At 39.1% G+C, this 16,006-nt stretch overlaps 2 protein-coding genes across 3 annotated transcripts; both read right to left on the bottom strand.

Moving 5' to 3' along the window:
• Nucleotides 1-5,344: 5,344 nt before the first annotated feature.
• LOC115737504 (embryo-specific protein ATS3B-like) lies at nt 5,345-6,898 on the bottom strand. 2 transcript variants are annotated; one of them, XM_030669658.2, is made up of 3 exons: nt 6,119-6,898; nt 5,902-6,009; nt 5,345-5,755 (listed from the first exon to the last, which is right to left on the bottom strand). In XM_030669658.2, exons 1-3 carry the CDS (start codon nt 6,236-6,238, stop codon nt 5,474-5,476), a joined length of 510 nt encoding a protein of 169 aa, XP_030525518.2. In that variant the 5' UTR covers nt 6,239-6,898; the 3' UTR covers nt 5,345-5,473. The 2 variants fall into 2 exon arrangements, with proteins under 2 accessions (XP_030525518.2, XP_048129742.1); XM_048273785.1 differs by having other exon boundaries at nt 6,134-6,898.
• A 153-nt stretch (nt 6,899-7,051) lies between these two features.
• On the bottom strand, nt 7,052-10,167 carry LOC115737593. Its single transcript, XM_030669782.2, has 5 exons — nt 10,010-10,167; nt 9,221-9,334; nt 8,517-8,596; nt 7,858-7,982; nt 7,052-7,370 (listed from the first exon to the last, which is right to left on the bottom strand). The coding sequence occupies exons 1-5, from the start codon at nt 10,060-10,062 to the stop codon at nt 7,299-7,301; spliced, it is 444 nt and encodes a 147-aa protein (XP_030525642.1). The 5' UTR covers nt 10,063-10,167; the 3' UTR covers nt 7,052-7,298.
• Between the last annotated feature and the right edge of the window lie 5,839 nt (nt 10,168-16,006).

Genomic DNA, 16,006 nt, shown 5'->3' with positions numbered 1-16,006 from the left:
ATCGGAAGAGAAAAGCTCCCAAAATGGGAGAAAAACAAGAAAAGCAAACAGAGAGCCAAAACAACCTAAGAAGAAGGGGGGGGAGGAAGATATCTAGCTTAAACCAACCTCTCCATGGAGGGTGAAGAAGAAAGAGGAAAACGAGATAACCAGGCCGGCTGCCAAAAGGGAGAAGTTACATATGTACCCTATTTAAATATCGATTAGTTCTATAGATGATTGTGATCGCACAAGGAGCAAAAGTTCCAAGAGAAACTATGGCACAGATAAATAAGGAGAAAAGTACAAAAAAAGTCTTAAACCTATTGCATTTATATCAATTCAGTTACAAATCTTTTAAGTGGACCAATTTAGTTCTAAAAATTTTCACTTTTGTACCAATTCAATCCATATGGTCAATTTTGATAGAAAATCCCAAATGTAGACGTTGACTATTCTACGTGAAATGGCTTATGCTAACGTGGACATTTTTTTAATGTTTTAAATATTTTTATGTATTTATTGTCTTTTTTCCTACCCCTTTCCTATTTGCCGATGGTTGGGAACCGGCCACCAGCCACAGCCCATGGCCTAGCCTTGCCTAGGTGAGGATCGCATTGCCGGCCAAAGATGATGGTCATATTGCTGGCCAAGGCTAAGGGTTGGCTGCGCCTAAGAGAGTGCCGGTGAGGCCGCTCTCACCGGATCTGGTGAGGCCAACCCTCACCCTCCTTGGGCGATGGTCGGGATCACATAGCTAAACCTCACCGAACCTCGTCCTTGCCTAGATGACACCCGACCAAGCCAATTCTCGCCTTGGCTTGGGCAAGGGTTGGCCTCTCCAAACTTGGCTAGGGGGGCCTCGCCGATGTTCGTCCATTCCCAAGTGCGGGCCGGTGAGGCTAGCCTCATCGATCACCGACAAACAGAAAAGAGAAGAAAAAACAACAAAAATAAATAAATAAAATTTAAAAATATCGACGTCAGCACCGGTAGTGCCACGAAGAATGACCGACATCTACATCAACGGTTTCCACCTAAAATTGGCCGAATTGAATTAATTGGTAATAAATTGAGAAGATTTAAGATTAAATTGGTACAATTGAAAGGTTTTGGATTAAATTGGTACCAATGCAACAAATTTAAATTTTTTTTGGTATTTTTTCCGGTAAATGAGTGAATTGACGGACTCGGACATACTGCCAAGTTTTAATTCTATCTCCATTAGTTAACCCTTGAAAGTAAATGTTCTTCACGTCGATGTTGCTCACACATACTTCACTTCCACTCCTTCCCAAGCTTCCGATGCTCTCCTGCACGGATAGATTCCCATAACTACACTGCAAATATAAAGCTTTGGCAAGAATGAAAACATATCCGAAATCAAAGGTTGGTCACGGGACGGAGAGAAGATATGCTTCAAAATCATGCGAAAGCAACAGTGAGATGCAAAGGTGCTTCAAAATCATGCGAAAGCAACAGTGAGATGCAAAGGTACCATTCTAATCATCTTCAATTTTGGTCGACAAAATGATCGGTGTTGGATCTGACTACGGAAAAAATGGTGATTGCTCGCTAAAATCCCAGTTAATCAGGAACACCTACTTTTGACCTGAGCAGAGATGTGAATTTATTTGAATACACCTACCTGAAATAAATGGGAGAATTACCAAAAAAATCTTAAACCTATTGTAATTATGCCAATCTCAACTTTTTTTTTGTCAATTCAGTCTTAAACCTCTTGCATTTGTGGCAATGTAGTCCACTTGACTGGCCGGTGATGGCGAGGGACTGTTAGCGTTGACGTTGAATTTTTAAATAATACTTTAAATTTTTATGATTTTCTTTTTCTTTTTCCTTTTCTTATCTTTAGTTTTCTTCCCAAACCCTTAGGGCCGGTGAGGTTGGGATGCCATCACCGGCATTGGGCGAGGGCGTTGCAACCATCACCGGCACTGGAGACGTTGTAGCCCTCACATGGGCTAGGCGACGGCCTCGCTAGTCTAGTGCCGACTAGGGTGTGGCGGCCCTCGCCTAGGGCAACAAGGGCTTCCCGGCCCTAGGACTGGGGGAAAAAGAAATCCAAGAAAAATTCATAAATCCCATTCTTTATCATTCACTCAATTGGTTAAGAAGAGATCTGACTCTTAGATAATAACTCTAGAATATTATCAAAATATCACTTAAAAAAGTCCACGTCGGCAACGGCCAGTCAAGTGGACTAAATTGACATAAATGTAAAAGGTTTTGGACTGAATTAGCCAAAAAGAGAGAGTTTAGGACTGACTTAGTATAATTACAATAGGTTTGGGATTTTTTTGGTGATTTTCCCGAAACAAATCAAAGCCTCTATAAGCAGGACCTAACAAATAGATGAAAGTATGAGCCAGATTTGACATTATACATGCGCTTCCATGCCTAGAGTTCTTAAGAGATTTCGAAACGGTTTAACAAGAATGGAACAAAGGAGCCTTCTTTTTTTTTTTTTTGTCGTGAGAAGGTGCCTTCTTATTTGATTAACAATCCTTGCTTAATTCTTAAAGAAGTGCGAGCGTTTCGAACTTATAAAACAATGGTATCGCACTGTAAGATCTTGAATTGCGCCGGGTCAAAATCAAGAGCCAACTAGAGGGTTCACAGTCTTATGGAGATTCAACCCTCTCGAAGTTTGAAGCAATCCTTTCAGCTGTTCCCTATTGCACGACCCTTCAACGTGAAGAATGCATGACAAACGCACGTACCTGAGAAAATATCGAGCCTCGTTTTCAGCCCGACTTTTGATTCGCTCGAAAGACCATGACTTGATTTCGAACGGTTCTTCGAACGTAACTGAATTCGAGATCTCTTTCTACTGATGGTGGTAACGATCGTGAGGGAGTACAAAAACTGCAAGAAAAGTTGAAGCAAAGGAACAAAGAAGGAAGGAAATCTACGCAGATTGCCCCCACAAAGCATTGGAGCTCGCTTTCACCAAGGAGCACACAGAAGTCGAGAAACCCTGCACACAAAAAATCATGTTAGGCGCGAAAAGAATCCAAGAACATGTTATTTGCAGCTCATCCTGAGATGCTTGCCGTAAGTACTTCCTCTAGGAAGAAACGAAATCGCAAGGCAGAGAAGCACAGATGAACTGTTGAACTCTCTTCTTCAAATGAGGAATGGAAGTGATTGTTGTACGCCAAGGGAGGGGTTGACTTATAGTGGATCATGCTGAGCTTCTTAAGGGAAAACTTTATAAATTCGAGCGTATAATCTTCAGTTTCCATGTGTAAAAGCGCCAGAGCGGAAGGAATCGAACCCAAGCATACCATCCAATCCAGCGAGAGAGAGAGAGAGAAATGCGGCTGCCCAGTGTGATCCATTATTACTGACTATGATTTTACAGAGAATGTCTGGATGTAAATCCGAGCATCATCATCATTCACTTTGTTTTATGAAAACAAACTGCAATTGTAAAAATAAAATTACTTTAGGAACTTGTGATAATCTGTCGTAGTCTTGATCTCCAGACGTGATAATCTGCCATTTTTAGGGAAAAATGAAACGGCTCAAGAAAGCTAATCAAATGATATTACTCTATTGGAAGTTTGGAACATCATCATTTACTCATAAGAAATGACACAAATCGTCCCTGAACTTTTAATTTATTTAACACGGTCCATAGATTTTTGATACATGTTAAATTTAGTTCCTAGACTATATGAAAATGTTCAATATTGTCATTCCATTAATTCAAGTTAACAAATTATATATAGTTCAAGTACTAAATTGAATATATATATAAAATTCAAGGACCACATTGAATAAATTAAAAGTTTAAACACGGCATTGCACCTTAGGCGAAAGTTCATGAATCACATTGAACAAATTCATAATTTAGGGACCACATTAAAATTGAACCAAAGTTCGTGAACCATTTGTATCATTTCTCTTTTACTTATTACAGAAAAATGCTCTCTCGTTTTTTCAGTAGAAGGAAAAGGGGAAAAAAACCAATGGCAAATGTACAATTTATGTGGTGTAGAAGAAATATATGTTAAACTCGATCCGTCTTAAATTCTTCACTTTAGAAAAAATAACGTGCTTGACCGATAAAACCATTTCGCACGATGATGAAAGATATTTCTCACTATCTAGAGTGCTAGATGTCAAGTTTAGCCTCCGTTTGTTTCGTGGAGAATGAACGATTTAGAAAATATTTTTCTAAAAATAATTGCTGGTATCGCTTAAAAAATAAATGAACAAAAATATTTTTATCACCAACGAAAACATTTAGTTATAAATTGATATCGATAGTAAAGTATTTTCAATTGATTAATTATTTTAATTGATACAAGTGATCATTTTTAGGAAAAATATTTTTCAAATGTTTCATTTTTCGCGGAATAAACAAAGAGTTGCAAAAGGGGATAGCTTACGATTATAAATTTATATTGATCCGGGACTTGTGCTCATAAATTGAGATCTGTTTCCATTAAAATCATTCGGACTATCAGGAAACATTTGGCCCTTTTCCTTTACTTTCGGAACATCCATTCATAAACTCATCATTTGAGGGAAATTTAAAAAAAAAAAAAGTCTAGTAGAATATTAATGAATTGACTGCGTAAACTAGGATTAATGAAATTGACACTAGTTATTAAGAATAAGATCCCGCGGTGCGGGCATGATCTTGTTACCGCCCTTGGATAAAAGATTAATCCTTTATGTTATTTGGGGATAATTACTCAAATGGTTTATGAATTTGATCCTATGTGCAATGTCATCCTTGAACTTTTAATTTTTATTTCAATGCGGTTCCTAAACTTCATCCAAATATGCAATGTCATCCCCGAACTTCTAATTTATTCGATATAGTTCATGAATTTTTTATAGTTATTCAATTTAGTTTCTGGACTATCTGAAGATATTCAATATTGTTCTATCAATTATCTCTATTCGAGGTACTAGTAAGAATATAGCAAGTATTCAAATGACTTTATACAACACATAAGAATGATGTGATATTTTAAGGCAATTTTACTTAATTCGAATGTTGAAAGGATGCGAGGACCACTATTAAAAGTTTAGGGATTGCATTGAACGTATTAAACGTTCAAGACGGCATTGTTTTGAGAGATGACATTATAGGTTACGTTAGGCAGGAGACATCCATGTCATTTTCCCTCTTGTGTAACTAAAGTAGAGGAGGTGGATGCAAGAGGGGCTCATTGGCAGCAGAATTAAGCTGGGGTTTAGGAATAGTATTTTCGAGAGTACGAGGCCAGCTCCCAGCGGGTTTTCTTGGTCCTTTCTTTCGATGCACGTTAGTACTCGAACGCATATTTCACGCGATATTGCCGACATGCACGAAGACCCGAAACCATGCGAGAAAGCTCGAGGAAGTCTTAAGATGAGCAAAATCCAGTAGACAGAAAGGCTAACAAGATACACACACTCCCAGAGAACGTCGGCTTGATTGAAGTGTTGCGCCATCCAGGCAGTTCGCTAAGCTTCAGGAAGGAGCCACACGACGACCGGCGCAGTAATTGAACCCATACCAGACGGCCCTGGGAATGAAGGTGCCGTAATAGAAGGTGACGGGCTGCGCCTGCCCATAGTAGGAGGACGCGTGAGCCTGAACCGTCACGTGCTTGGGTCTCCAACCGTCGTGCCCGTTCCTGAAGAGGTAGAGGTAGCAGATCTGGTACGCGCACGGCCCGTTTATCTGGAAAGTGTCGGTCGAGCACCTCTCGAACGCCCTGCTGGATGGACTGTCCAGCCTGGGCACATACACCTGATCATCATGACATAGCTCCGGGTTATTCACAAGAAGCCGCCGTTCATCATCCTCATATCCATAAGGCCTGGAACATCTAAAGACGCGAATCTGTTGCAGACAATGCATCAAAAAACATGCAAATGCATTGCAATTTTGAGTACCTGATTGCCATAGCCATCTCCAAACACAAGACTGATTTGGTCTCTGGTGTTGCTGGTCGAAAGACAGCTCGTCCTCACCGATACCGTATAGGTACAGGTCCCTTCGTTCTGCCATATCACATACCTTTCTTAGGATCCTTCTTGTTCATAGCACATGCATCAGAGAGAGAGAGAGAGAGAGAGAGGGAGAACATTTTAACTACTGAAAGGTTCATACCCGAGTGTCATTGACCTTGAAGGACTTAAGTGCGTGGGGCTGCGAGACGACGGACCTGGGATTGCCAAAAGCTACGGACAAAAGGCTCAACCACAGCACGAAACTCAGCCTCCTGATCATTTTTCCAAGCTTACTGCTTTAGCTTGCTGAGCAGAGAGGGAGGATGCAAAACGAACTAGATGGCGCTTGTATTTAGGGAAATTCTAAGGGAATTGAGTCATGAGACGCCTCTGAAACATCAAATCCTGTGAAGAAAGATGGAGTAAGGAGGCTTAAAGCGAGCAGGCACGTGGCTCATCATCTCATCCCACCCGTGCTCACATCGCGGCAGACATTGCTTACGGATCAGAACAAAGGGATATGGGTTACTTGTTTCTTCGTCACCATGCAGGGACACGATCACCTCACGGCCAAAAAACCCAGTTCACGCAAGATGCCAAATTGCAAGGAATTGTGTTTTACATGTGATAAGCAAGATTGTGAGGTCCTAATGATTCTAATTTGAGGGTTTTGTGATTAACAAGCGCCCGTGGGACGCTGTTTACCAGAATCACAAGTCTCTTGTGAATGCTGGTCTTGGCTCTTGATCATGGAGTCCTGATCAGCAGGCAAGCATTAGCATCAATTATCGCTTTGAAACACTCGGGTCCTAATCTGAAAGCAGCAGAGACATTTCCAGGGATTTTCTTGGGGGTAAAAAACATCGATCAAAAGAGAACCGGGACTTCCGGTAACTACATTTTCTGAGAACTCACGCCCAAAGCAAATTCATCGGAAGTCCACCGCAAGTATGGATTTCGGCCTGATGTTGAATCTTTGGTCGCTTTACGCATTTCAAGCACCAAGAGCAGACATGATATAGGCCAGAAAGATCAGACGGAAAAGCCTAACTGCTCATTATCTCGCATCGTCTTCCCATATGGAAAGCCATGGCTAGCATACTATAAAATCAATCATTTCAACAGAATTACAACATTAACATCGACTAGAAAGTCGAAAGATATCTCTTCGGTCACCAACCCTTGGTTTGAGATAAAGAATCAAACACAACATAGCTCCATCAAGATCCAAATCGTTCTAGGGAAATCCCTGTGTTTTGGGACACTGGTAATGCCACCGAGAACACCCATAGGTCAGAAACTTCAGGGTCTTAAATCAATTAGAAGCAATTTGACTTGACTCAAAAATCCACTGGAGGTTTTAAGCGTATTAGCCTTTTGATTCTTTCTTTGTCTGTGTTCTCCAGGCAACCCTTCAAAACATAAGGAATGATGCAGATGAGCAAGAAATCAGGAAGTATTACCCATACATAAAGTAGAACACATGCAACCTAACCACTAGTTATAAACTCATATTCTGTCTTGTCTAATTCTGCCTGGTAATGGATACTATTTTTTCAAAAAAGAAAAAAAAAATTTCAAGTTATGCTAGACTGTATCGCTTAAAGGGGCTGATGATAGCTTTCCTTCGAACTACCAAACCTTGCCAACTAAGTATTCAACAACGCAAGTCAATGTCCCATGTCTAACAACGATATTTCCTCCATGTTCTATGAGACTGGAGAGCAAATGTCCTAATTTGACATCCAAGAATCAATTGGCTCCATTATTAAGTTGCAGAAAAACTGTTTAGTTGCACTTATGGTTATCTAAATCTATGTGCCGACAGAATTGAGATGAAGTACCAACAATCATGTAGTTTCCAGGTTTCTCTTTGTTTATAACAAAAATCCTCCTTACCTTCCAAACAATTTCATCCAGGCATAAACATATCTTTCCATACTTATCGAGGAAAAGGCGCTCAGTCGGAGGCTTCCCACATGCATCTTTAACAGCTGATGTTATAACGAAGATCACTTCTGACACTACACAAGCAACATGAGAAGCATAAATCAGACCAGGAAAAAAAAATAATTCAATAAGACATCAACACACTCTTCTATCATCCTATGGCAAAAAAGGACAAAAAAGATGCCCCAATGACATTTTAGGGAGGGAGTTCCAGTAGTGGTGGTCTCGCAGGGCCACTATAGTGACATATCTCTAAAGAGATTCCACTAGATAGCTCTGTAGTTGTATAATGGATATGATACATGTGATAAGCTGGCTGTCAATGAACATCTCAAAGAGATTCCACTAGCATGACCTTTGAAATGTTCATTGACAGCCAGCTTATTACATGTATCATATACATTCCACAATTAAAGAGCTATTATGGTAACAAGCTCATCCTAATGAAGGAAGTCAGAACTTGTCGCTTACAAGAATGTAAACTACATCTATTGAAGAAACAGGTAAATGCAAATCCAGATACCCAATGTCCTGATTCGTGAGAGCCCTCTTTTTTTCCCAGACAGTTTCTGCAGTTAAGTGGAAATTAAAAAAAAAATGATACTCACAGGCTAGTTCATCATATTCATCCTTGCCCACAACATAGATGCTGACATCGCCGAGCACTGTATATACGATATAGACAGACCTATTGAAGGGTGAACAAATCAATCAAAATAGAGAGGTCAGATATTCATCATGCGCCCGACAGTAGACTCGAAGCCCAATGTCTTTTTAACAAATTTTGCCTCAAAAGCCAAAAGATATTCTTATTTCCATGAAGTAAATGATCAAGGAAGCTCCGTTTATTTGACCTTTCTATAAATATAACATGTTATGCTGAGTTGAAGTCAACAAACATCAGATTAGGCTGGATTTTGATGTAGCTAAGGGATCCCAAGACGCATGGACAAGAGATGGTGGAACATAAGAAAGTCTATTAAGATATAAATCAGGAGGGAAATACAGCATATTGATATTCACGACTTTGAAGTGTAAATGGTAGACATTGTGAGCTGATACAAACCCAGGGAATAACACCAGATTGAGCGAGCAGCAAAACATGACCAATCATAGCATCAGTGGCTAGAGCTGGTCTTTACATGACTTGAACTAAGGTCAGTCAAAATAAAAAAAGTTCTGGCCATTGATGCAGTCAGGTTCCAAGTTTTTAAGTAAATTATTAAACCCTCCAACAAGGAGGCTCCAAATTTTACTGCCTTCAACAGCATTTCCCGATGTGGAGAATAAAGTGGGAAAGAGCAACACATACTTGTGGCAAGCAACAAGGAGCTCTTCATTTTTTGCACCTCTAAGGTTTTCGGCTCCCAGCTTAACCAAGAATGATCGCCAGTGGAGCCGTTCTTCAGCGGGAACTCCATTGAACCTAGCCAAGATGACGATATCAATTACAGCCCACATAATGTCACGGATACGAATTAGAAAATACCATAGCTCCCGCGTAAAAAGGAAGTGCTCAAGAACCGAAATCATCAAGCAAAATAAAAAATTTGAGGGAATTCAACATTCCCATTAATAATCTGCAACCGGATTTGATAGCTACCACCATGCCTGATCAAAAAGCCATTTAGTGCCGAATGCTTATGTAGTCTAGCCACTTTACTGAACCCTCGAGAAGAACTCCAAAATTTATGAGGTAATCATTACGAATTACTCGAATATATCAGTTGGTTCCATATTTTTCTTCCTCCACAGAGATAACTAATGATCGAAACTTCCAAAAGAACGCGAAATTGAAACTTGAGTAAACCTAATCGAGTCAAAGCGCAAACGCGTGCGAATTGCTCCCCCGCAGATCGAAGGGGAATCAACCCGATCCGCATGGACACACTGATCGAGACCAGCAAACGCCACACATCCGATCAAAGAAGGGCATCAGATAAATCAAATTCAGCGGAAAGCTATACATCAACAGTTTCGATTAAGAACTTACCAAAAAAAAAACACAGCTTCGATTAAGAAACAAGAAGCCAAGACTTGCTGCTGGAAAAATCAAAGGACAAAACAAGAACGACAGAAACGGTTCCAAACGAGCTCAAACCTTTCGACGAGAATGTTTCCTTCCGAGTTAGCGAAGAGAACTGCGAGAATCATGACTTTCCCCAACGCTGTTCGTCTTCTCGTTCTTCCCGGAACGTTTCTTGCGTCCGGTGAAAGGGAGAGTCGATCGAAGTTTCAGCCGTACCGCCACCGTGGACCATGGGTGAAGAAGAGATGAAGAATTCTACTGTGGGCCTTCTTTTGAAGATGGGCCTCGTTGGGGAGACGGCCCAGATTCTCTGGAGGCCATGCTGGTTCAAAGATCTTGGAATTCTTTACCCCCAACAAAAAAAAATGAGGAAATCTCTCCAAAACATAAGATAAAAGTGAGATTATTACACCAGTTTATTAGATAAAAGTGAGATTATTACATCATTATTCCATTTCGACGTTGGAAGTTCCTTTTCCATTGGATTTCTATAGTTGAAATAAAGATTTCTGATAAGTTCACGCTTTTTTTACTCTAGATATAACACTCGTACACCTTCGAACGGATCATACTACCAAAAAAAAAAAAAGTGCGTTAAGATAAACAAGGATTTTTTTCCAAGAATTCAGCCACTGAGCAATCATCCAACATACAAAGGTCGTCCCAAATGAATAATAACAAAAAGAAGAAAAGAAACTAACTTCCAACAGCATGCTAACGTGGTACTGGTAAGTTATAATGTCGTAAATTCAAGGGGGCAGGGAGTGTTTACAGCCACATTTCATGTGGAAAAAGTGTTAGCCTTTTTTTTTATTTAAAGAAAAGTTATTAAAAAAGAATGATCGTTGAACTTTAGCCCAATGTGCAACGTCATCTTTAAACTTTTAATTTGTTCAATATGATTCATGAAATTTAGCTTGATGCACGGCGTGTTCTCTAGACTTTTAGTTTGTTCAATTTGACCCCTGAAATTTTGGTACATATTTGATTCAGTCCTCGAGTTATGTGAAAATGATCGATGTTGTCCATAAACTTGAATTAAAAGATAGACAACATTGAAAATTTTCATATAGTTCAGGAATCGAATCAAACATGTGATAAAAGTTCATGTATTAAAATGAACAAATTAAAAGTTCGGCGATGACATTACATATCTGGCCAAAGTTTATAGAGCATTTGCGACATTTTCCCTAAATATAATTACATGTATTTTATTCGAGAAAGCTATGATAGCATTGTGCCAATTGGGACTTGGTCAAGATTTAGCGACATATTCGGCCCGTTGGAAAGAGATGTCGTGGGCCCGCACCGCAGGTTCGGCACCACCATGCGGATATCTAGTGGAGATTTTCTTTTTCTTTTTTCTTTTTTTAATTCTAGTGGAGATTATCCAAGGACCCTTTTTTTTTTTTTTAAGATTTTGTTTATATTACAATGCGGTTCTAGGCGCCGTGAAGAAAATGCACCCCGAGTCCATAAAGGCAATCATAGTTTCATGTTGGACTGAAAATTTAGTCAAAAAAAATAGATTACAAAATTGTTACGATTTTCTTCCCTTAAAATTACTCCGTGAAATTACATCTGATCCGTTTAGATAATAAAAGATGAAAAATTGAGGAAAAAATTAATCTTTATCATTAGGCCGGCTTCGAGCCAATCACTCTCCTCTAATTGGGGACAATCCAAAATGATTACTATATTGTATTTGAAGCAAACACGTCGTCATTGTGCTAATTAATTATTATCATTTTCTGACCAAAAAAAAATTAGTATCAATAAAAAAAAAACAGAATGCAAGAATTCGGTGCCTTTAATCGGATCAACGATCGGGTCGCCAGCGTTACCCGTATTCATGTGATGATGCATACCCCGAGGACGCACGTTACGGTCTACGTCTACCCCTCTCCCGCTCTCTCTCTTCTCTAATGTTTTTTTTTAGCGGTCGAGGTTGTGCACCACGTGTCTCCTGGGTCCCACAGGTCGGCCCATCTTAAATTCATGTAGTACATCCCGTCTCGAGTTTACGTGGCGCGATCCTAATGTTGCCGACAACGGTACCCGTCACTGTAGCCGAACAAGATATCTTATCCTTTTTTAATTCTTCCACCCCACCCGCGCCCCCACAAATTTATGGGCCCCACCAATGTTTTCCTTTATCCACTCCCGCTCCAATTCGGTTCTGCCAGATCCACCTCTGCTAGATCCACCCCCTCATTTTGGCAAATTTAAAGTTACCGCCGCTGGCATGATCAACGATTACGATGGGTTCGGTCGGACCACGGACATAGACATGTACTTTCTCTCCCTTTGTGCGATATGCTCGTGCGTCGAACGGGCGGTTTTCAGCTCGAATTATATCGATGAAAAAATCAAATGGAAAAGTAGACGCCCGATTAACAAGCCCCCACATGAACAGCACCCGAAATTGTATCGAGGCATACCGTGAAACTAGTCCGCAATCCAATCACTTGATCATTTTATACCGATGATTTTTCATATCGAGCCTCTTACATTAGAGATATCCATTTTACATGGATATCCAATAATCCATTTACAAATTGGTGGACTCCATGTATTCAACGATGTCGCAACATTTATGGGTCAAAATAGCGTCCGAGGCCATTGGAAACATGTTTCTGCGAGGGTGAGCAAATTTGCTATTTGTTACTTGTTTCCTTCTTTTTCAGAAAAAAAAAAAGGAGAAGAGGGAAATGCGTCGAGTGGATTGCTGAAAGGGTGAATTTTAATCCAATCACTGAATTTTGATTTTTATTAATGCATGAACCGCACTTTTCTTTTTTTGGGATAAGTATATTGAAAATCTTAAAACTTATCATAAAAGTGTATTTGCATCCTAAAACTTTCAAAAAAATACAATGAATTTATAAAACTTGTCAAAAAGTGCATTTGCGTCTTGAAATTTTTAAAAAATATAATTAAGTCCTAAAACTTGTCACAAAGTATATTTACGTCTTGAAACTTTCAAAGCATACATCAAGTCATAGAACTTGTTAATTTGATGCGATGAAGTCCTACAACACATCAAGTTTATTCAATTAAGCCCTAAAAATTATTAGAATTTTTCATTTGTCAACTTGGACGGAGGTAATGAAATGACTCTATCAAACCAACTTAGCAAGTTTTAGGTCTTGATTATACTTTTTGAAAGTTTTATGATGCAAATGCACTTTTGCGACAAGTACTAGAATCAATTTAAAAGTGTTAGAACTCAATTGCACTTTCGTGATAAGATTTGGAACTTTCAATACATTTATTCTTTTTTTAAAGATCTAATACAACGAAAACTCCAAAATTTGTACGGTTGTTACGAATTTACCCAAAACTAATTTTTTTATCACTATCTATGACAAATTTATCCTCCATTAATTCTCATTAAAATTTATCGTGAAATTGCTGAGTTAAATGACATGTGACGGTTGACAGGTGTACTAGTTTGGGATTTTTATCCTCTATTTGTAGTGGGTGTATCGATTTGGAGTTTTTTGTAGTATTAACTCAATTCATCAGAAACTAATTGAGAGTAAATGTGTCATACTATACTAATTTGAAACTTTTAGTGGTTAAAAAATTAATTTATGAAAAAATTTATTATAAATATAACAGTTTAGGAGTTTTTATAATAAAAAAATATTTTATGCTAAATTTATTAGAGATGTATCGATTTGAAATTTTTCATGATGTTAATTTTATTTAAATCGAACTCTTTGGTCGGAGGCTCATCATTGTCACGAGAGCGCCACGTCGGAATCTCACTAGAGAACTAAACTGAATATTTATGATGAAAAAATTGAAAATTCAATGTTTGAATGATTAAAATGGAAATTTTCGGTGATTTGATCGATTAGATCGAAAGTGCGGTGATTAGTGAGAACCTCCTTTGGAGATGTGCGAATTTTCCCTTCTCGGTGCGTGTCCTTTTTGCAATTGTGCCCCCCAAGTTCACCTTTCATTCTTTTGCACCCCTCCAATTTCTTATGTTGGTTTCAATAGTTACAAGTTGATTTATGTTGCGTTGTTCATTGGTAGTGTGATTTTCAACACGTAAGGACCCGCATGAAATCACTTTTGAAATTCCATTTCTCTGCCAAAAGCCCATTTGGCAAAGAAATGTATTTGACAAAAACCTTATCAAAGTAGAAATCCGTTTGATAAAAAAATTAACTTATAGTAGGATTTTTCACTTATAATAAGATTTTTGGCTAATTTTAAGAAGTAAACAATTTTAACTTCTCGGCTTTAGAGTCATTTCTTGGACCACACTCGCCTCCGTCGACCACCGTTGCTGTGACCACCGGCTGCCGACCGCGGCCGTCGACTGCGGTCGCCACCCACCCACCGCCACCTGCACCTACCGGCCGCCGACGTTGCCGCCGACCATCGCCGTCGGAAATTTTGTTAATAATGTTTCAAAAGTATAAATTTTCAACTATTACCAAACGAATTTTTCTAATCAGAAGTCAATCTGGAGCATAAGTAGAAAAATCAACTTCTACTTTTGAAAAGAAGTAGAGAAATCAACTTCTGATCAGAAGTTGATTTCTCGGAGAGAAATATTTTCATGCGCACCCTAAATTTGCTACAACTTTATGGATTCTCTCGACTCATTGAGGCTTTCATCCCTAGGCACAAATTTTTTTATATATCATAGTTCGGTTATAAAAAAGAAAAGGAAGAAATATTATGATAAATATATTATCTCTAATCCATGGCAATTAAAAATGAGCCCCTTTCCGTACAAAAATAAAGCGAGGAGAGCTCTTCATTTATGCGCCTTAAATGCGCCTTAACTGAAAGAAACCATGTACGATCCCCATTGATTCGGTGTAGGTGCTCGTTATATGGGCCCAGGAGTTCGATCTTCTCCAAAGAAGAGCTATTTTCCCTCGTTATTTCAAAAATGTATATCGTCATACTGAATCTAGCGCAAACTCAACTGAACCACCATCCGAAATGTGAAAACGCTCTGTAATGGAACTTTAGCTTTAACTAGTTGTGGCTAAAAAATCACCCATTTTGCTTGGTGGGCAAGGAAAATCCCATGGATTGCAGCTTTCTCCATAATATCACTGTCAAGGGCTTTCTTATGAGACACGGCTTGTTCCCAAGCATCGCAAGAGTGCCAATGGGGGAGTTTACGAGCCTTTTTCGAAAATTCTAACCATAAACAATATGGGGGAGAGAATTAATGCAAGTCCTTTTCATTTTGACAAACTGTAGCTATGTATTTAGGTGGCCGCCTAATCCTCCTACAATTGAAAATGACCTAACCATGAATAGATTGGTGAGAATGGGAAGGTGTCGAGTTTGTTCTAGAAAAACAATACAGCAATGCACATGCCGACGTTTTGTATCGTTGTAATTACTCCTACTAATTAGAAGCATAGCCTCCTACTTTAGTTGTTACATCTAGAACCTTTACCGAGTGGAATCGAGAATAGTTCTTGGACTTTAAGTACCCGTAGCGCGATTTTCGACAAATAGTTCTTTAATCGACCCACACCTACGATCAGCCTAAACGAGAATTTATATGAGCTCCTCGTCCATCTACTATTCTTTTGACATTCTAATGACTTTATAGATGTTTATCTTTAAAAAAAAAAAAGATAAGATATTTCACACAACAACCATACTGTATGAAGTGGATATTATCAATATTTAAGAACAGTGTAACACGGTATGCATTTCACGCTACACAATGTGATTGGTCGGTTACATCACGTCGGTCGTGTAACCGTCAAATAAGATACTTTTTCATTCCCCTTGAAGGTGGGGCTACCGCACTCGACGAGGGTTCAGTCGACTATTATCTGGCACGGCCCAAAAAAAAAAAAAAAAGAGATGGTAGAAAATGCAATTTCAGAGAGAGTTACCCAAAAAAAAAAAAAAACACAAAACAAAAGGCCCCAAAAGAAGAAATAAGCGAAACTACAAGGGCTTCACCTTTAATTTCCCCAAAAAGTTAAGGTCACGTCTATTGTCCACTGTCAAACCGATGCGGTGGCTCTTTCATTGACGAAGGAGCTCAATCTATGGATTGCCTTATTCCCT

This window comes from Rhodamnia argentea, chromosome 2, assembly GCF_020921035.1.
Source record: "Rhodamnia argentea isolate NSW1041297 chromosome 2, ASM2092103v1, whole genome shotgun sequence".
NCBI classification, from domain to species: Eukaryota; Viridiplantae; Streptophyta; class Magnoliopsida; order Myrtales; family Myrtaceae; genus Rhodamnia; species Rhodamnia argentea.
This window is presented reverse-complemented; position numbering and strand designations above follow the sequence as displayed.

Bases quoted from the DNA above. Each gene is read 5' to 3' on its own strand.
- LOC115737504 (XM_030669658.2), bottom strand. From the start codon at position 6,238: ATGATCAGGAGGCTGAGTTTCGTGCTGTGGTTGAGCCTTTTGTCCGTA. The intron at 6,010-6,118 runs GTATGAACCTTT...GTGATATGGCAG, and splicing joins TCAAGGTCAATGACACTCGG to AACGAAGGGACCTGTACCTA. The intron at 5,756-5,901 runs GTACTCAAAATT...CATGATGATCAG, and splicing joins GAGATGGCTATGGCAATCAG to GTGTATGTGCCCAGGCTGGA.
- LOC115737593 (XM_030669782.2), bottom strand. From the start codon at position 10,062: ATGATTCTCGCAGTTCTCTTCGCTAACTCGGAAGGAAACATTCTCGTC. The intron at 8,597-9,220 runs GTATGTGTTGCT...ACCCTTCAATAG, and splicing joins CTCCTTGTTGCTTGCCACAA to GTCTGTCTATATCGTATATA. The intron at 7,371-7,857 runs GTAAGGAGGATT...TATGTTTTGAAG, and splicing joins TGGATGAAATTGTTTGGAAG to GGTTGCCTGGAGAACACAGA.